Consider the following 22,888-nt stretch of genomic DNA (forward strand, 5'->3'; position numbering starts at 1 on the left):
TTAGCTGAATATCATTCATGTGCAATGATTTCAGTAAAAAAAGAAAATACAGAAATAAACCTATTGGCTATGAACACATAGTGGCACTATCACTGTATACATTAGACATCAATTCTGAATATTTTTTACCAATATTATTATCAGAATTTATTCATTCTTATATTTATTTACTGCTTTGTGCCTATACATGTATTATTTAGATAAGTCTGTTCACATATAAATATATAAATAAAATAAAAAGAATATCTTTTTATATAATTTGCATTGTAGTTATATTAAAAATATATAAATGCATATAATAATAATGGCAATTTAATACAATATTAATACCGAAACCAACTTATACATTTTAATAAACAGCAATTTATTGTTAAAATGGTAATTTGAACAGAAAGTGGCTATTGGTTTATTTGGAATGATATGGTATACAAAACAAAACCTATATATTTCAGATCACATGTTTTGAACATGACCTCTCAATGTTCGAAGTATTTGCTCTGTTAAGTTTTCTTCCGCTTTTGCAGCAGAAATATTTTTTCCATATGTACAAAAACGTAGATCGGAATTTTTCAATGCGAAACGCGTAGACAATTGGGTTCATGGCAGAGTTTCCGTGGGTCAAGAAGATGGCGATATAAGTGATGATCATTGGCGCTTCGCATGTTTGACAGAACAAAGTTATGCAGTTTAGTGTGTGAAGAGGTAGCCAGCTTAAAGCAAATAATAATAGGATTAAAGCCAAGGACTTTGCAATTTTCAGTTCTTTCCCATAGTATTTTTGTGGGTCTTTAGAGCTGGAAGATACCTTTTTATTAAGTTGTCTTTGAATTAGATTGAATACTTCCAAATAAATAACTAACATCAGGAAAAGTGGAGGAAGCACCCAGACAAAGAAATTAAAGTAGACCATATATTCCATACTGATTACGGTTTCAAACTCACAAGTGATAATTATTTCACCATAACTGGAGTTATGTTGTTTTCTCAAGTTGTTTATGTTGTTCCAACCAAACATGGGAACCAAACCGACAATGAAAGAGAGGACCCAGCATCCTGTGATTGCAATCACGGCTCTTTTGGCTGTGACAACGCTTCTGTAACTGAAACGCAAAAGGTAGACAAGTTAGTCAAGCAACATTCAATAAGAGTGACAACAACATGTGTTATCAAGATACTAATCAAACAGACATCATGAAAAAAAAATGAAGAAGTAAAAAGTACAGTAAATGTTTTATTTTCGTATATAAAGCCATGACAATGGTACAATTAGTGCAAAAGTAGTTTCACTGCAACAGTTCTGATCATCTGCTGTATCTCTTTATTTACCAAGTCCCTGAGCATCAACTGCTTTTGCAAAAATGTGTTTTTAGCCAAGAGATGGTCAAAATACACTCTTGCACATCGGAATTCTCGGGACCAGGTACGCAAAGAGGAGACGTTTAAATATCACTAAATGTCAGTAAAATGTAAGTAAAACTTGCATCCATCGATAAGAAGAAAAAATAATAATAAAATCATTTTGACACTACCATATTACACAAAGAAGGCATTACTGATGTGAACTACTTCTAGCTCACACATGACTGCTTTTCATGTGCATGTAGTATGTCTTGTACAGGGGTGAACCGAGATTTTATTTTTAGGGGGGGTCGATTTAACATGGTCACAACCGTCCTTCATTCTGATTGACTGGATCTAGTTGGCCCTGCCCCTGATTGTCTCCGCCCTCCTCCATTTTGATTGGCGTCTTGGCTGCAACCTAAAGGTATGCTTGTGCTGCTAATGAAAGGGGGGGGGGGGCTGCCCCAATTGCCCCACCCTGGATCCACCACTGGTCTTGTGTGCACTGCATTCATTACATGGTATACACAACACACAGTTTCTAGGGCAGGTAAAATTTGAAGTTTAATATATCTGACAGTATTATACTTCTCACTTTACATTCCTGGGGATTTTACGGTTCTTATTTATAAAAATACTCTAAATATAAATTGTAGATACATTTTAAAGAACATAAGTGTGTAAGACAAAGAGGATTTGTTATACAATTCTCAGCTCTGTTGCCAAATAATGTTATTATTATTGTTGTTGTTGTTGATTTGTAAGGTGCCACAGTGTTCTGCTTCTTCTCAATAGTATTAGAATAAACATCTATGGCACATGGACAACAATAGATATCATTGAACCCTTCCAGACACATTACAATGGTGACTGTTGCTATAACAATCACTCGTAGAACAACTAACCCATACGTGTCACATGCACTTGGCTGTGTTTTCTGTGAGCTCAGTAGACATCGTCAGACTGGCTTAAGTCCTCTGTGTATCGTTGGCCATCTGTCAGTACTGCAAAGTCATGTCATCTATAAATATTCAGCTTACAAATGTTACATTTTTGTAAGCTACAGTATCTCTGACACCAAATAGAAAGATCAGAAAACTGCAAAATTAAACTATTAACTTACTAATGTTTTATAGAAAACTTCAATGCAGAATATAGTAATTTACAGCTGTTGACACAATTTTCAGCCTTTACTTAAAGCTAAGTTGTTGCAGTGGTCTCTCTCTTAATGTGGGTGGAACTATGCATTTTATGATGATATCATGAAAGAAAATACAAATTTTTTTACCTTCAATTATCTGCTTTTAAAAATAGCGAGAGAAAAATATTAAAAAGAGGTGAAGAAAAGTATGATGTAAATTATATTGCTGCTAAGTGGGCAGGATATTGTCAAGGTTGTGAGGCAACAACTGAGAGGGTATTTCTATTGTTCACTTTATTGAGACTGTGCATCTAAGCTATGAGGAATACTTTGTCTATTGTTTGGACTGTAACTTAAGAACTGTACAGGAGAGAGAAGAAGGACTATCTGTGATGTGATTAGTGTAATGTAAGCCATGTGTAGGAAAGGAGATGTGCATAGTTATTTAATCATAGTAACTCAAGTCCTGTGCTGTAGTGGAAACTGAAGGAATGTAAATAAAGTACCTTTATTTGCATATGAGAGATGCGCTGGCACCCAATTTAATTTTACACCTGTTGCACTGCACCTCCCTACAGACTCATTTTCTACACAAAAAGACAGTGTTATAAGACCCACATGAGCGGTACTCCCTTTGGTCACCTATACCCACATCCAAGAGCCAGCCAGGGCAGAGGAGGGCACAAAGGAAAGAGGTGCGTTACCAACCGATGTTCCAGGCCACACACACAATGAAGAAACAGAGATTAATAAAAAAGACTTTATCAAATTATTATTATTATTCACAGTGCTTCGCAAGCTGGACTGTGGGGAAAAGAGTAACAAAGGTATATGCAAGGTAAACAAAATAAATGCAGAGGGGAACTAAAGGTTTGGGAAGGCCCTATTCCATACTTGCCGACTTTGTGTTCTAGCCCTCTGGGAGATACAGGACGTGGGGGTTTGGTGGGAGAGCAGAAGGTGATGGGCGAATCGCATAATTTTGGCGATGCAAGCGATATTTTGTCACGGGGCGGGTCCAAAATGACACAATTTGTGTTGAATTGCATCATTGAGGCTCATCGTGGGCAGGCCGAGGGACATTGCCTTCTCTCCTGGGAGTCTGGGAGAACTACCCGGAATTCGGAAGAGTAGGCAAGTATGCTCTACTCATGAGAGAGCTTACACTCTAATAGAAAAATCTGAGACAAGAGTTACTAAATGTGACTCAGAATGGCTGAATGAGTTGGACAGGAGACATGGTGGGCACAAGGCTGTATGTTTTGAATATGGGACTAAGGCTGGGCAGTTCTAGTAATAGGGGGCCCCAAGCTTGATCTCTGCCCAACGTACCACCTTATCTAAAGCTGCTTCTGCTGGCACATGCCTAAAATAATACATTTTATATGTTTGCTAGCAAGTTAGTGCTTTAAATGTTGGCTCAAACGTCTCTGAAGCCTGAGCTGCCAATCTAAGAGGTGCATAAAGATAGCAGCAAATCAGGGCCACTCTCTGTCTAGCACTGGAACCAGGTTGTTAGTGACAGCCTCCAATTCCAGCTCTGTGCTTTTTAACCATTAAATTTGGTTAACGGTCCGGCAAGCAATGTAACATTCTATATAAATACTATAAGGAAATAAATAAGGAAACAGGATTTGGTGAAGTCAGCCATATCCGAGCAGAAGAATGCTGAATACTTTTAATAGTGATCTATTGCTAACTGATATATCAGTTTGTATTAGATCAATGTTACAGGTGACATGTCCTTTCCCCCAATATACATGTTACAAAAAAGGTTTAAACTATAGGCTTCATCTTCCCCCATAATCCCATATCAGACCTCTAAAATAATGTCACTTATTCTCTGTGACACGGACATACTGTGCAAAACTGCACGATTGCCACACAGGGTTTATGTGACCCCCAAACTACATAAGAAGCATCATCACTCTAAGTTGCACATTCTTGGGCCATATCCACACTTACTCATATCTTGCAGTATATAACTTCAAAAGAAAAAATAATGATTTTCTATTGGTCCCTGTAATTCCATCAGACGTTGGACAAAGTAGACATATTTGTCTATACTCAGACGCAGAACGAGAGGATTACATTTTGGGATACATTTTTGAAGTTGCAACAACAATCTAAAAAGTGATTTTGGGAAGAATCATAGAAAAGTTTTTTTGTTTTTTTACCCATTTTTCTCCATGTAGAGCCCATAAAATATATTATCCCAATATGTTGCCAGAAGAAAGCCTCTATCTTCTATCTTCACAATATTTTTACTTTGACATAAAAAAAAACTGGGTGAAACTGAGGCAGCACCAAAATGTAACTATTGGTTTCAACATAAAGGACCGAAAAATTAATTAATTAATTAGTTAAATTAGGGCATTTTAAAAAATATTACTATTAATAATAATAATAATAATAATAATAATAATAATGAGTCCCTCTGCCCATGCTCATGTTTGTGTCACAGTTCAGTGACTTTGTATGCAAACAAAATATATATTCATGATGCTGATGTTGAGGTTTCATTTATTCCCTAAATATCTGAAAGCACTTTCCTGGGCTTGTGCCCCATAGAAAATATATGATTTCAAAGACATTACTACTTATGCCTATCTTAGCACAGACTCACAAGACTTGCATGACAGAGCTTTAAAAGTCTAGCGGATAGTACCATCACAAATCTAGTAAATAGTGCCATCCATTATTCATACATTCTCACTTCCATTCATCTTTTCTAATCTATAGAAATATTACCTTTCTGCTGGTAAGGCAAATGAAAACGCATCAGAATCATTTGTATCACTACGTCACCTACCCAAAGCAGAGTACTCACTTGCAGAAAGAGAATCTATTACAGGAAAAAGGATTATGACCTTGCTGCTGGTAATAAAAGGTCTCAATGTGTAACCACTAGAAAATGCATTTTGAAGAGTACAATTTTTTTCCATTCTCTACATGCAAATAGCACTGCATTTTAAATGAAAGAATGAAAATTCCAAGAAATTACTATTTGTAACAATAAAAAAGCAGATGTTCTATAAAGTAATTAGCTGAAGATCATGGGAAACAGAATGTGAAAGGTAAAATATATCAACCATTAAATATGATATTTATTGCTTGTTAGGACTTTGCCTGTATTTTGTATGTGGCTGCAGTACCTCAATTCCACCAGAGGTTCCGCTGTTTTGCCCCTGAACTTTATACCTTGTGTATGAGTTAATCTCCTTACCTGATTAGTACTGTACCTGTCTCACAGCTTCATGTACCTGCCTCAATCTGTGTTCGGTGTAGTTCATCGTATATGGCTGCTGCTTGTCTCCCGTTTATCCATGTTCCAGTTTTGCTTTGCTGTTGTCTGATCTCATGTTGTGACCACTGCCTGATTACTGGATTATGCTTGTTTGCTTGTGACCCTGACCTTTTCCGGGCTACTGGATTCTGCTTGAACTCTTGTTGCCCTGACCTCTGCCTGTTCACTGGACTCAGCTAGTCCAATTGCTTCACTGGACTGCCTTGTGCCTCTGGCAATCTGGAATCCTGATCCCTGCCTCCTTAGTCTGGAGCCCCGTGCTTCCTGGCAATTGAGTAACTCAATATACTTGTTCCTGCATTTAAACTGTATCTGTCATTGCTTGGAACCTGTTGCTTCTGTGGACTATTCCGGCAATTCATCACACCTGTTCATATTTGTGCATTGGGGTATACCTGTTTATTCTGCTACCTGAAATCTGCATATTCCACAAACTCAATCCTTCACATATTTTTTTTTTTTTTTGTTATAACACTTTTTATTAGAAATTTTTCACATACAGGATACAGTAAGTAAGACAATATCCAAACGATAAACATTCACTGGCAAGAATATGTTACAGAAGGTTGTACAGTAATTTGTTTACATTCAATAAATGTCAATGACTGCTCACTTAATATCTTTTATATCGTGTTATCTTAAATTCAATAACGTACATAACATAAAATAATACTGGCTTTAACCAACAGTAACAGGCAGGCGACCTTGGACAGCTCCCTAGTATATAGTATAGCGGATGGAAGTGTATCCATCACCCCATCCCCTCCATATGGTTATAGAACTAAAGATCAGATGCAAATGAGGGTGGGGTGGGCATACAGAACGGGGGGGTGGGGGCTGGTTGGGGCAGAAGACCGCTCCCTTACACAGAATCCCGCATCAACAACTCCAGACATCCCACATCCATATCAATTGCTCCCCAAAGCACGGTACAACGACCATGTTGTCCTTCACATATTTTGCCTAAATAAAGACACTTGGTTCTTATACTTTTGCCTCTTCCTGAATTCACTAGTAATCATAACACTGCTAATTTACTCCAGATTAAAAATTCCAATTTATAGGCTCAGTAAATGTATAAGAGTGATATTAGGAGGGCTCATTACCACACGGTACTCTTAAAGCGTATGAAACGCTTTAAATATTTTGTCCTCCAGCATAAATGATTGATGTAGTGCACTGAATCGCACTTATCTTAACATACATGCAGCTCAGCATAACCCCATGATTGTGACTATTTTTTTTAACTACATTTTACGTAAAATGCTTCCCACTCTACATTAGGCCCTTAGTGTTCCCTGAGCTGGGTTGGGCTTTATAATGCAATATGCACCATTGCGGCACATCCCCACCCACCTTTCAGCAGGTAAATTCTGTTGTGTGAGCTGTTCTTTCCTACTGTAATGGCCTTCATGTTTATTTGGTAACAGATATGTTGTGCTATCATTTTCTGTTCCTTCCAATTCTGTGCAGTTAATGGCTGGCTGTGTCTCAGCAGCAGCTAAAGTAAAAAAAATAGGAGCACTTTTATTCCAGCTCTCCATGCACAATATACAATATAGACTTATCCGGGAGAATTGTCTGCTTTTTTGACAATGATTGTAAGTTGTTTTTGTATGACTTCCTGTGCACTTAACTGTTTATAATTTGCTGAAGATGCTTCATTTAGTCCTTCCTCACATTATGCTGATTTGTGCAATATTAATCTTCCAACATTTAAAGTGTCCAAGCCGGGACATGTCCACGCCTCCTCCAAAAATAGTGCTTGAATGCCTCCCATTATGGGTGCGGCCATGCCACAATGGTTATGTCATGCCGCCTGGGATGTGTCTAGAGCTTCTGAAGTGCTAGGACCTTCATCTATCCCTCTCTTAAAATCACCTTTGATTAGCTGCATGCACTGGAGTCAAATGCAGTTGGCCCAGGGACCTAGCCCATGTTAGCTCACTATGGGACCGCTATGGGGGGGGGGGGGGCTTGGGCAGATACCCCCCTGCGCCCCAGCCCAGCCTGCCCCTGCACACCGCCAATCTTCCTGAAAGTCAGGACAAATGTGCTGACTGCGGGGCTGCCAGACAGTCCTGAGGACAGTTTGGAGGTGATACTTGCTTCCTTTGTAGTGAATAACACAGGGTGTTAGATTTACAAGAGGCAGAGTTTATTCTCAAGCACCTAAAGTGTAATACATATAGGTGGAGGGAAATGGTTGCTAGGCTATGTAAGTTCATGTGTCTGGTATACCTGTGTTAATATACCTGTGTTAATGTAATTATGCATGTGTCATGCATTTTTACACTTTCTGATTTGCATTTTTGCATGTGTTACATTCACTTGCAACATGAGTAATAACAGTTGTTTGCATTTTGGTAACAATTTTGCAAACACTAATTGTTCCATTACTTTGCACTCATATGCTTTCTAATGCATTGAAATACACCAAACAGCTCTGAAAAGCTAGTAAAATCAAATGCATATCAAACACATTTGCATTTCAATTGCACATCTCAAAAAACACATCTCAAACACCAGTGGGTATGTTCCCTTATGTTTTCTTGTTATTGCTTTGTTTAGATGTGTTACAGACAACTCATGCTGTTAAAGGTATCCTGTGTATACTAAATACTGTTGCTGAGTTCTTCTTCCCCAAGTGTCTTCATCTGACCTAATTTACAAACAACCTGAATATACATATTAGTATTGTAACACATACTAAATGAATGACACCAGCAGTCTATAGGCTTTCCGTTATTTGTTTGTGTAATCAATCAGAGTGCAATTAAGACTGACTAGTGAGCACAGGAATATGAGAAAAATATAGTTAGCCAGAGGACCGCAGAGAACTACCTTGTGGTCGCTTCTTGCCCCCCCCCCCATGCTGTGTGTGCTGCCTTGGCAATAACCAGTACTTCTCACGTAGCCTACAGGGGTGTGTTCTTGAGGACCCACCTTGACTGCATCGACAAGAGCTGGTGCTGTGTGTGCAGCCTAGCTGGGGTGTAACTGCAGTCATTGCCTGCCCACATCCAAGCCATCTGGGCCATTGATATGAGCCCCATCTGTCCCCATCATTATCAAAACCACTGTGCACCTAATGCTTGGGGACTTTGTAGATCCCCTCACGGTGTCCCTGCTAAGGTATGATAAGAAAGCAAATACTAATACCTGGCCTACTTATCCAGGTTATTATAGAGTTTCATCTTCAGCATAGTATCCATCCTATGGTTCCAGCACAACTCCAAGCATTTAGAGGCCAATGCCCTCCACATACAGTCATAGGCACAATAGTCACTATTTCCAGGGGGAATGCTGCGATTTATGGACCCTGAATGAAGAGGGGGTTAGAAGGAAACTGATGGGGCTTTGTCACAAAGAGGGCATCCTTGGGCAGAATTGGATAAAATGGGGGTCTGTTTTGCACAGATTGACTTATTTTCTCTGTATTTTGCCAGGAACAATGTTGGAACGTATGCTAGCACACCACATACACTTAGCCTCATATTCAAAAAACACCTCATGCAGACCATGCAGTTTCGTGTTCAGCAAATACAGTCCAATGTCCACCACATGGAGACGTATGTCTAGTCAGAGTACTCAATAGTACATTCTCAGAAACAAGTAGGAATAAGCCTGCACTGTCACTGGTTACAGCACTAAGATTGCTTCATAAGTGGTGCTCTAGAATATTTTTCCCGGTGGACCTTATCACAAGATAGAATTTGCATCTCTCACCATTTGATGAATGGTTGGACAGTATGAGTTGGCTGGTCTTCCGGATTGTTAAACTCTAGGGGCCTGATTCATTAAGGATCTTAACTTAAGAAACTTCTTATTTCAGTCTCCTGGACAAAACCATGTTACAATGCAAGGGGTGCAAATTAGTATTCTGTTTTGTACATAAGTTAAATACTGACTGTTTTTTCATGTAGCAAAATGTACTAATTTGCACCCCTTGCATTGTAACATGGTTTTGTCTAGGAGACTGAAATAAGAAGTTTCTTAAGTTAAGATCCTTAATGAATCAGGCCCTAAGTATTTATTTTGAATGGAATAAAGCCACATTTTAAGGTAAAGGAAAAAGATTTAAAGTGCACCTGTAATATTCGAACAATGGAGGCAACCATTTTGTGTGCTACACCAATATTCATGAGGTTACAGCCTATCAATTTACTAGAAACAAGTGGCATCACTTAGGAACTTCAGGTCAAATGCACTTTAGTCATTGTTGTTGTTTTTTTCTTTTTTTGAAAAAAAACCACTTCAGGTTAACGGTGCACCTATAATGTCCCTCTTTCATATAAAACATTTTATTAACACTGATTCACTAGATAAATAAAATTATAGGATAACATAGATTACTTGTATGTGTGCAAAAGTGCAGCTATTTGTGCCTTTAGTCAAACTTCTATAAGAATGCTCAAAGCTGATTTTTGATCTATTTGTGGGATATTGTATATTTGCTTCCACAAGACTTATATGGTTGTGCATAAATCATACTTGCCAACTCTCCCGGAATGTCCGGGAGACTCCCGCATTTTGCGAGAGTCTCCCTGACTCCCGGGCGAGTGTGGCAATCTCCCGAATTCTGCCCACTTCACTAGGAAGTGCCCCACTTCCTAGTGAAGTGGGCAGAATTAGATCCCAAACGCTGCGATTCCCGGTGAATTGCTGCGTTTAGCCCCGCCCCCCTGATGTCAAATGATGCGATATACGCCATTACGTCACGGGGGCGGGGCCAAAATGACACAATTTTGGAGCCCCGCCCCCCGCACGCCCACCTGCTACAGAGAGTCTCCCAGACACCTACTTAAAAAAGTTGGTAAGTATGGCATAAATGAATGTAGTAAAAGCAGATAATGGGTCATTTATCCACATTCTAAAATGCCCCAGACAGCAAAAATGCAGTTTTGTGACATCGCAAATTCAATGTTTTTATGGGAAGCACATAAATATGCACAAAAAGATGGCTGTGTCTGGGGATTGGGGTGGGGCCGGTGGGACATTTTTGTATCTTCTGGTGATCGAGAAGTTCCTAAGTAATGTGGGCTGGGCACATGTATGTGTACGAATTGCACCCATATGCAAAAATTAGAAGGCTAAAGGGTAGAAAGAGTGCATTTACATGCTTTTTCTTAGAGGTAAGCTGACAAAGATAGCAGGGCATTTTCCCTGAAGGTACATTGTACTGAAAACACTCTTCCTCCTGCCCTCTTAGATCTATCTCTGCCCTGTGCCTCGTCTCATTTCTGAAAACCACCTCTTACTCGCGCCTACAAAACTTCTCCCATGCTGCTTCCCAATGGAATTCCCTACCATACCCAATAAGGCTTTCCCACAGCCTACCACAGATTGTGGAACAGGTAACAGAAGTCAGCAATGCAGGCCGAGTAGGTAACAGGTGTAGATCATAGCGTTTACCACGAGCAGTGGAACAAGTATGCAGAGATCGAGAAAGTCCAACATACAGCAGTGATGACCACATGAGAGCGATGAATAACAGCTTAAAACGGATTGTGGAACAGGTAACAGTAGTCAGCAATGCAGACCAAGCAGGTTTCCACGAGTATTCATCCCAACAGAAACATCAGAGTAACCGATATGACTTGAAGAACCAGCAATACGAGAATGAAAGGAGGGACCTTATAAAGGGAGGCTGACCAATGGTAGAACTGACCAGCACACAGGTGTAGTAAACACAGGTGCAGACTATGACTAGTAATCTGCACTAGAACCAGGAATTAAAGTGACAGTCAGTGTTTAGAGGCTCCGGTAGAGGTACTCGGGGAACGGAGTGTGACACAGTGACTGGATCACTATTAAATAACTTTTGGTAAAAATTTATTTAAAGGTAATAGCGCAGGGTGCACATTTATATAATTGCATAGGCACTTATTTTTGTTAGTGTAAGATAGGTAATCGTTATTTCTGAGACCAGGGAAGAAATTTGTCTCTTGTCTACCCTTGCTATAGGATATGCCTTTTTCTGATGCATATATCTGTTACAATGAGCCTGTGTTTACCAAGCCTTTAGTGTATTGTGGTTTGGGAAACTAGCTTGTTGTGGGACCTTTTGTTGTTCTGTGTGAATATGAAAGGCCACGTGTTAATTAAATCTTTTGATGTGTGAGGTTTAACTTGGAGACAGGAAGATTTCATTTAAAATGTGCTGCAACATTTCCTGCATCTCAAAGATGCAGGATATCACAGCAAGGTTTTTAAGAATTTCAAAGCTAAGTATAAATATTAGTGGCTTTGCAATGTATGTAAATTTATGTTTGTGTAAATAGAGTATATCCTGATGCTAAAAATAGCATGTGTCTGAAAGGTATAAATGCTCTGACTTGTACACTGAAATGTGTTCTTCTGAATTGTAATCTGACCTGATCACACTGGTACCTTCCACCAGTGTGTGTGAGCAAATAAACCATCTTGCTTCAAAGACCTGTTTGGAATCATCTTCAATATTGCTGTTTTCCTGTGATCTACAGATTAGATCCTAAAATCTAATCCGTTCTCCGGCTGTCTCTGCGGTTTGGACCCAAGCTATTCCAGTACCAACGCTTTGCCTGCTACCCAGCAGCCCTGGTTAGTGTGATAGGCCAGAGGGGATCCATTCACAGCAACTTGGATCCATAGTAAGAGGTCCGGATTTACCAGCCAGGTACACCAGCAACGAGCTACGCTAGCAGCGTCATTTACCCAGAAGAAACCTGGTACTGGATGCCGGTAAGGAGTCCAGTGGTGGCAGTCTTTGTAAGCCCCTCCTACTGCGGAAAGAGGGCGCTTTTTGGATAACGAAAGGGAACGGTGGCAAAGTAAGTCCAGCCGGTTTCCAGCGACAACAGACAGGGTGGCATAGGCGGTCCATCCTGTCACAGACACCATATAAGACAACTTTCTTCACCTAGTAGAGCACTCTTATTGGTGGATAGTGTTCCTGCACTGTAAAGTCAGCAATCTGAATTGCAATGCTATCATAGATTTGTGGGTCTGCATTGTATAGTGGCCTCAAGCATAATATTGACATTGTACAGTGGTCAATAGACTGCACCATGTTTTCTTTTTTTTTAATAAAGGTTACTAGAATGCTCTCTATATTGTATATTTTATTGCACTATAGGGTAGGTAGCCTTAAAATATACTTAACGCACATCTCTTTCCTTTGCACTAAAGGCTAAAATTAACATTTTTCTGAAATCAGAATTGGACAATTATATTACGCTATCCATTAAGGAGAAACATTAGATTAGAAAACATTACATTACAAAATGATTTCCTGGGATATTTTGCTGATGTGTCAGATAACATGCTATACACTATTATGGGTTGCTAAGCTCACCACCCTGACTGTTTCATACTGGCTGCTGTTTTTGCCATGTTACTGTCACACCGTTATTCATCCTCTAATGATCATGTATTTGTTATTTATTTCTTCCTCTGTTTAAACTTCTCACTGTCCTAAGGCAGTGGTCTTACAGATCAGCCACAGTTCTTCAGTAATCTGTTCTATAGTAGCTCTAAAGTACCCAGGAAATTTACACACGTCAGTATCACAAATAATTACCTTTGCAACAAGTTATTATTCTGAGCAAAATGATCTTAAACAATGTTCTTTTCCTGAATTTAGTCATGGCTTTCTATCCCGATTTCATTTGCTATTAGAGATGCTCAGGCTCGGTTCCTCGAGAACCGAACACACCCGAACTTAGCAGATCCGAGTACCGAGCGCCCTTGAAAACGAGGCAAAACGTCATTGTTACGTCGTTGGATCTTGCAAGTTTTGGATTCTATAAGCATCGCCCTCCATGCCGATCCAGCCTCATTTCACAGAGGGACACAGAAGAGGTAGCATAGTTCTTGGCAGTCTCCAGTGCAGTTGGGCAGCGTCATAGGTAGAAAAGAAAGAGCAGTGTTCTTCAAAGTCTCCAGTGACATTCAGAAGAGCTCCATTGTTAATTGTCATTGCTGAAATAGAATTAATAGGTCTGGCAGGCTTGGTCTTCTAAATTTGCAGTCACATTGTACTGTGTTATATAGGTAAAACACAAAGAAGAGAGCTCCATTGCTCCATTGCTAGTTGTCATTGCTGACATAGACATAATAGGGCTGGCAGTCTTGGCCTAAATCTGCATTTACATTTTACTGTACCATAGCTCACTCAGAAACAGGAGAGGTTGCAGGATTCAGTGCTGAAACAGAAATTGTAATAATAGTGCTGTCAGTGTTCTAAAAAGTCTCCAGTGACATTCTACTGTGCCATAGCTCATACAGAAACAGGAGGGGTGGCATTGTTCTTGTCACTCTCCAGTCTCAGTCATGATGATACTAATCCCTCTACCTCATGTGCTAAAGTCTATGTTCAAGTGCATAGCGGTTTTAAGTCAGGGAAACAAAAATGTAAATAAAAAGCTTGTACCTTTTTAAAGAAAAAAACACCTCTCTAATAAAGGTGAAAGTTTACTGTAGAAAAACATAAAATTGCCAACATTCTACCCAAAATATTACCAAGCATACCACCATCAGCTAGCTCCCTTCTCTCAGCTAGATCTCAGCACCTGCAATCTACACTGTCATCATATTCGCCCTCATCAGTATATACATCATCCTCAAACTAATTCATCCCCGCTGGAATCCACCATCACAGAAGTCTGTGTACTTTCATGTAATTGCCGGTAATAGCCTTCCTCACGGAATTTGTAGTTCATTTTACGGAACAGCTGTCACGATTTTTGGGCAATTCTTTTAGACCAGACCAAATGTCAAAATGTTGTACAGACTCATCTGCATCACCTCTGGGTGTCTTGGGAGAGCTAAGTTTCTTCCAAGCAGCAATTTCCAGGAAAACTGAAGGAGGAAACGTCATTGGGTCATGTACCACTTGAGCTGTCAGCTTGCTGACCAGGAGCTCATTGCATCTCTTCAGATCTGGGTCAGTTGGAAAGAAAGTAAAGACATAGCTCTTACACCTAGGATCAAGCACAGTTGCCAAAATGTAATTGTTAGACGCCGTCCCCGCTGATTCCCTGTCAGACGGGGAACGGACGTCTGATCCTTCCGTCGGCTGCCGCGGACTTCCGGATATCGGGCGCATGCACCCTGGTCTCAGTCCCGATGCTAGGCAACGGGACGCTGCTTCATTATCCGCTGCCGCCCTCCGCTCTCCACCAATCACCACAGTCTGGATCCTATTTAAACCTGCCTCTGGCGCCATTAGGGTGCCAGAGTAACAGGTTCACCACCAGTGTTCCTGGCTTCCGTTGTATCTATACTTATGAGCATCCTGCTTACTGTCTTCCTGTTGTGACCCGGCTTGGCGACCATTCTACTCTTCTGTGTGACCCCTTCAGTACTGTGACTTCGGCTTGGCAACTACTCTTCTGGATTACTCTTCTGTACCTGATATTCCTGATTGCTGTGACCCGGAACCGTCTGACCTCTCTACACTACACTGGTAACTGGCTAATAGAACCGTGACCTGCGTGCCCTGTGCAGCGAAGTCCAAACCTCCTTGCAGGGGTCCCTGGTGAACACCAGGGGTACGTTGGACCCGCGCCTGTTAGACCAGTTGTGCCAATACCGGTTAGTGTTTATTCTACTCCTGTGCCCCTAGGCCTACGGCCTGACAGTAATGATCCGATTTCAAGATGTTGATAACTCTTGGATCCTAGCGAAGTAAGTAAAGTACTTAAACTACAAGCCCAACATAATTAGCGGAATTGCTTTGTTTCATTTCCTCCGTCAATTTCTCTTGCTGCTTTTCAAAAAGTCTAATTAGGGTAATCACTTGACTCAAGCTAACAGTGTCTGCACTCTCTTGACAGGAGACTACTTCGAGTGATTTCAGCACCTTGCACAACATGAAAAGTATTCTCCATTGCGCTGTACATTCCCCCTAAATTCTATTCTTCTTGCCGCTGCTACATTCTCCTGCATGTTGCAGAATCCCGAAAATGACCCTAAATATTTCGGGACACACACAGAATCTCCTGCATGTCATTGTCATTTTTTAAAAAGTTCTGTACCACCAAGTTGATTGTGGAATTCCCCACGCTGTAATGCTCTAACAATGTGATTTCTGATATGTGATTATCAGAAATCACATAGAGTCCAAGCAGGATAAGCCATGTATGTTGCAATGACATTCCTTAGTTTTTCAAACAGTTTGTCAGCGGTAATACCTCTGACCTACGCCTTGTCTCATCTCGGATAACCACCTCTCACTCCTGCCTTGCAGACTTCTCCCGTGCTGCTCCCCACTTATAGAATTCCCTACCACGCTCAATCAGACTTTAACACAGCCTTCAAATCTTTAGATTCTCTAAGAAAACCCATCCCTTTTTTAGAGGTGACCTTATCCTCGATATCACTATTTACACTAATGCACCCTCACAACTATCCCAATCTCCACTCTGAGCCACACTCGTTCCTCTTGTTTCAGCTGTGCCCTCTTCCCTTTAGAATGTAAGCTCTCTAATGAGCAGGGTCCTCCATACCCTTTGTTTTCATGTCTCCATTCATTTTGTCTGCCTTCTCTGTTCTTGTTTTATGTATGTCCTTGTCTTCCCTACTGTACGGCGCTGTGGAGCACTATGGTGCCTTACAAATCTATGATGATAATAATAATAATAATAATAATAATATGCCTCTTAGTGAAGCAGATGTTACACAGAGTAGCCTGCCTCTGACAAATTGGACGTTCTTGGGTACATGCTGCTGCCGTCGCTGCTGGTGAAGGCGAATCACCAACCCAGTGGGCTGTTACAATCATATAATCTTTAGTTTGCCCATTTCCGCTTGTCCACATATCTGTGGTTAAGTGTACAGTGGGTAGAATGGCATTTTGTAGCCCAATAATTACATTTTTATGAACCTTCTGGTATAGGTGAGGAATAGCTTTTCTAGTAAAATGATGTCATGATGGAGTTTGGTAACGGGGACAGAAAACCTCAAATAACTGTTTAAAACCAGCTGCATTAATAGTGGATATTGGACGCAGATCTAATACTAGCATAGTCGCCATGGCGTCTGTGATCTGCTTTGCCACTGGGTGACAGCTTTCATACTTGCTTCCTCTTGCAAAGGATTGTTTAACAGTCAATTGTTGTAAACTACTAGTAGTCTTCTTCTTGGTCTGCTTCTGGGTTGAAAATCCACCCACAACAGCAGGAGTGGGCCTAACCCTGAGGAGTCCTGGATAGGGGAGGAGTCATCTCGCCTTAGAAACTTGGATGCAGGACTAACTCCGATCACTTGTGAGGATATTGATGATGAAGGTGTTGGGGGTGTAGATTGCAGGTGCTGGGATCTAGCTGAGAGAAGGGAGGTAGCTGACGCTGGACTGCTTGTTGTTATTTTTTAGCATAAGTTTCTGATTTTCACAAAAGCTTTCCATGAACTTGCTTCAAATGGCGTAACATGAATGAGGTTTCTAGATGGTTAAGGTCCCTACCTCTACTGACTGTGGCTTTACAATGCTAATGGCTAGACAACTGTTGTCAGGATTTGGGTAAAAATAATTCCACACATAAGAGGTGGATTTTTTGGTCTTGTTCCCAGGCATGACAATGACCTTCTTCTTATCACTAGCAAGAACTGCTGCAGTCTTTGTTTGAAAGTGTATGAAAATAATATTGTGACCTGTAAGGTGGTCAAATTGACTGCAAACAACTTGAAATTAGTGGTATTGAGGTTAATAATGTAGGGGGAAATAAAAGCAAAATTATGTGATTTTAGCAATAGGGATTTTAAAAAAAAAATAGGGATACAAAACCAAAACCAAAACACGCAAGGGCGGTTTTGCCAAAACCAAAACAGAAAGTTAATCCAGATCCAAAACCAAAACCAAAACCAGAACACGGGGGTCAGTGAACATCTCTATTTGTTATACGCCAGCACCTCAACTTCTGACCCTTCGGCTCTTCTTATGTTCTGTTACCTCATTAGGTCTTGCTTCCTTATGGCCCATGACTTGTAATCTTTCTGCAGCACAGTCTTAATTCCCTTGAGGCAGGGGCGGGCTGGGCCAGGGGGCAGGGAGGCATCGCCCCCCCGGGCCGCTCAGACTCACCGCTATTAGGGCCGGCCGCACTGCGGATTCAATTTTACAGGATTTTTACCCGCGCCCGCATCTGATGACGCGATATGCGGCCGCGTCAGTGCACAGGCGGCCGCACCACATGACACAGGATGCGGCCGCGTCATCAATGACGTGGCCGCTTCCCGTGTCATGGGATGCGACCCCCGGGCTGTCATCTCCCTGCCCGCGCCTGCCTTGAGGGATGATTTTAGTGAAATCCAGAAGGGTTATTAGATTCCACCCTACAATAAAGTTTTGTTTTTGCATAACAATTTATTTTGTTTTAAATGAGAGAATAGAAGGCTGTCACAAAGCTGTTACAGCTTCTGCAAAGGGGGCATGACTGCGGCTGGGTGAGTGCCGATACTTATTAGGACGACCCGTTTGGTCTATTGTGAGCGTTGTAATCTCTGGTTATAGCAAGTGAGGAAACGTGTGGAATACAGCAGAGAAGCTGTAGGTATTGTTTGTACACTGGGTAACTGTAAAAATTATTGTTAATTTTGTCCATTTCTATCATGGATGCTGTATGATGTAAAATCTGCACTGTAGTGAAATATATTATTATCTTTGTCACTTTTGGACATCACTTGTCACCAAAGGATTGTATTCAAAATACCATTTATTATACAGTGCATTATATACAGAATACAAAACAAAAAACTGAAATTTGTTTTATATAAGGATATTTCCAGGGTCAAAAACATCCATGGCCAACTCTTAAGAATCTGGTATTGACAATTTGGGACCAATGAACATATCATGAGCACAGAACACAATAATAAAATAATCCTGTTATTTTTTTAAATTATTATATTTTACATTTGTTTTAACTTTTTATAGCATGCAGAAAAATAATTATGTAACATGCCCTGAGGTGTAATGGGGGAGTGACTCCCCATGGGGAGGTGGCGTAAGGATTGATTGGATCCGATTGATTACAATGTATGACTAGTGTGTACCCAGGGGCATCCATCTAGTTTTGAATCTGATTCAAATCTGAACATGTACCTGAATTTTTTTTGCATTTGTATACATCCTGACTGCAGTCGAGAGAGAGATAAGGGAGAGTTGAAATGTGAAAGCATGTGAATTCCACAGAGTACTGTTGTGATACTAGTAATGAGATGAGATTAGGGGTATATTTACTAAATTGTGGGTTTGAAAAAGTGGAGATGTTGCTTACAGCAACCAATCAGATTCTAGTTAATGTTTATTTAGTGCATTCTACAAAATGACAGCTAGCATGTGATTGGTTGCTATAGGCAACATTTCCACTTTTTCAAACCCGCAGTTCAGTAAATATATCCCTAGGGATCAATTTATCAAAAGGATAAATGCGCTAAATTGGGAAAAACAGGAGTTTGACGGATTTAGGGCTTCTCTCTATTTATCAATGCCTTCCCCAGCACCCTCCAGCAAAGCATGGCGAAGCCTATTTATCATTTACAGCAGTGATACAAGTACTGACTCTGTACTCCTATCGCTACTGCTCTCTTAGTATGGTGGTAGCAGACTCTCTACACATGAAAAAAATGTTTTATTATTAAAATAAAACATTTTTCAGAAATGAAATATATGACAAGATTTTGTTTCTATTTTGTACTATTTTTTTTTTAACATTTTTTAAAAATGTATTTTTCATGGAAAGTGAAATGACTTCCCCACTGGCCTGGTAAACCGGAACGTTCAGCCTTTCCGGTGCCATCCAGTATCATCGGGGATCGGAACGTCGCTCACCTGCCCCCGCGAAAATATATTAATAAAAGGAACTGAGAAACATTTCTATCACAGCAATAAGCAGTAATAGGAAATATTTCACTATTTGATAAAAAGACCCCTTAAAGTGGAATCTTATTGCAACTAAGTTACTGTGCTGGAGAAAAGAGAAATAAGTGATTGTACATTAAGTAAAGTTACCTTGTTTACTTTGTCCTACTAACATGACATCGGCACCTGTTTATTAATCTGCGGCACAGATTCTATCGGAATAATTCTATCAGAATAAAATGGAAATTAAGTAGAAATAAAAAATAAACTATTTTAAAATATTTCGCTTTCAAAAAAAATATTTTAATAATACAGTTTTTTTTTAATCATTATCTCCTGCTCTTGCCATCCTGAGATGGCGATATGGAAAGGAGGATTGTGGCGGTACATGTACTACTGACATCCTTGTTAAACAGGTTTCCCCTGCTCGCCGGCAAGGCCTGCCACCAGCGTTAGTACAACAGTAGGCTTTGATATATATTTATGGAAAAGCCTTATGTCTGGCAAAAACGCCCATTTTCGTCAGAGATAGGGCTTTTCTATGTTTAATAAATAGGCCCCATGGCACCCATTTATTTAATTATAGTTAACTGTGCACCTATACACCTACAGCATCACACCAGATCTACTGCTATGTAGCACATTTGATGTATTTAACTCACAGGACCTCAGGTGGGTGAGACTGAGATCCAAGGGTTCGACAATTTAGGAGTTATGCCTAACACACTATCTACGCCCCCCTCCACCCTCTCCGTAGAGGTTACCACTGAATATGAGAATAAAATCCAAATACAGAGGGACAGAAACAGTACTCTGCAACTGGTTAACATGAAAAAACAGGGATATTTTAAAGTTATGAACAGGAAATTGTGACAGGCAGGAGTTTAGGTTTAAGACAACTGCTACAATTCTACATAACAACATATACAGTCAAGTCCATAAATATTGGAACATCGACACAATTCTCATATTTTGGGCTCTATACACCACCACAAGGGATTTGTGAAAAAGTGGGAGGCACATATAGAAACTGTTGTAATTCCTACACCGTTCACCTGATTTGGATGTAAATTCCCTCAAATTAAAGCTGAAAGTCTGCAGTTAAAGCACATCTTGTTTGTTTCATTTCAAATCCATTGTGGTGGTGTATAGAGCCCAAACTATGAGAATTGTGTCGATGTACCAATATTTATGGACTTGACTGCATTTATCTGCCGCAAAATTATATAAGCTAAGTTGCAGTGACATGAACACACTTTGCCAGAAGACTATTTCCACATTTCCACGTCCAGGGGAAGATATGGAGTTAATATTGAGCTGAAGGACAACTCATAGAATCCTTTCACTTGACAGGTAATGTTTCCACTTTGCTCCTTGTGCCTAGGACCACCAATTAGATCATTTGAGCTGTATAGGTATGCTAACTATTAGGGCTTAACCTACATCTGGATCTTTTTGACGCTTGGGTTTAATATATATTTTTTGGATATATGGGCCTCATAGTCCTAGGGGTAAATGTATCAAGGTGCGATTTTCTCTGGAGAGTTGAAATTTGCACAGTGTCGGAGTGGCCCACAGGGCTACCAGAAAAATCACCGGTAGGCCCCGCTGCCTTATGGCCACACCCCCTTCTAGAAGTGGGAGGAGCCCATTCAGCTCACATGTTCGGTATCCCCGCTGCCCTCCTCGGCGTCCCTGCTGCTGTGTATACAGAGTTCATCTCGTCTGCTTGTTATGAACCTTTGTAATCATTCTCACTGCCGGCCTGATGTGTAGAGAGTTCCCCAATCACCATCCTGATATCACCCGTGTTACACGCAGTACATGTGCCCATATCCTGCCAGCGTGTTAGACAGAGGAGCGTGTGCCTGCTGGGAGACCAGGTCCAGGGATTATTGTCAGATATTTCCAGATAAGAGTTTGACCACAGGGAATAGTTCCCCCTACGCACATCAGACTTCTGGTCAGTAAGTGTGTTACACACAAACTGTCTGAGCGTGAGCGGAATAATAAAGGGAATACTCATAGAATATTTAACTTAAACCAGGAATTAATGAATGGCTGCTGAACATACGTATCCTGTCATCCAGCCGGCAGCCACGTTCTGGATCAAAGGGGGGGGGGGGGGAAACAGCTCACCTGGTGGTCGGCGTCCCTGCTACTACAGATGACTAGCTGTCAGTGACAGCCAGTCATCTTTCAAATGCGATCGCAGCTGCGATCATGTGACCTGCCCCCTCCTCCTCCTGTCAGCTGACTGTCTTATGCTCCCGCAGCCGCTGAAGGACTAAGGAGCAGAGGCTGCATCAATCAAAATATGGGTAAGTAGATTTTCTTATTTTTATTTAATATTATTGGATATGTCTTTTAATTTCCTCCAAATTCCAGGACTTTCACTTGATACAGAATTATCTTATATATATATCCTCCATCTGTGCTCTAGCTACTGGGTAAGCAGAGGCTGACTGCAGAGAATATATATATATACATATGTGCGCAAATTGAGAGCACTATTTCATTGCATATGTGAATTGGGGACACTATTGTAAGCATAATATGAATTGGGATAGTATTACGTGGCATATGTGAATTTCGGGTACTACTGTGTGGCATAACATTGTTTGGGGCACTACTGTGTGGAGTAACATTGTTTGGGGCACTACTGTGTGGCATAACATTTTTGGGGCACTACTGTGTGGCATAATATTGTTTTGGGGGCACTACTATGTGGCATAGGGGGGCTGCCTATCTATGCTAAACTATAGTGAGGGGGGCTGCCTATGCTAAACTATAATTAGAGGGGGCTGCCTTTGCTAAACTATAGGGAGGGGGGCTGTACAGAGAACACTATAGGGAGGGGGTGATGGGACCTTTAATTTAATGCTGGGGTGGGAAATGGATGTATTAAACGTAAATGCTATTAATTTATTGCTGGGGCTGTTTGGAGGGAGGGTAATAGGTTTATTTATTAAATGGGAATAGTATTAATTTAATGTTGGGGTCGGTTGGAGGGAAATAGATCTATTTATCAAATGTGAGTACTATTACTTTAATGTTGGGGCTGGAGAGAGGCCTATTTATTAAATATGGGTGCTGTTGATTTAATGGCGGGGATGGCTGGTGTTTTCTAAATGTATCCATTATTTTTTCCAAATAGGACCCTCAACATTCCAGGATACAAACAAGCTGCAACTAAAGAAACCAGCAGCCACATATCTGGCTACCTACTGTCAGCTGCACTAGTTCTAACACTGAG

General features: G+C 40.6%; 1 protein-coding gene across 1 annotated transcript in view; it reads right to left on the reverse strand.

Annotated features, from left to right (window-relative positions):
- Positions 1-245: 245 nt before the first annotated feature.
- The window catches only part of ADORA1 (adenosine A1 receptor), a 64,022-nt gene continuing 41,379 nt past the window's right edge, over positions 246-22,888 (reverse strand). Inside the window, exon 3 of the mRNA XM_075196352.1 lies at positions 246-1,100. Within this exon, the coding sequence (XP_075052453.1) occupies positions 449-1,100 (652 nt within the window). The 3' untranslated portion in view covers positions 246-448. The remainder of the gene's footprint in view (positions 1,101-22,888) is intronic.

This window comes from Mixophyes fleayi, chromosome 2 (genome assembly GCF_038048845.1).
Source record: "Mixophyes fleayi isolate aMixFle1 chromosome 2, aMixFle1.hap1, whole genome shotgun sequence".
In the NCBI taxonomy this organism is placed as follows: Eukaryota; Metazoa; Chordata; class Amphibia; order Anura; family Limnodynastidae; genus Mixophyes; species Mixophyes fleayi.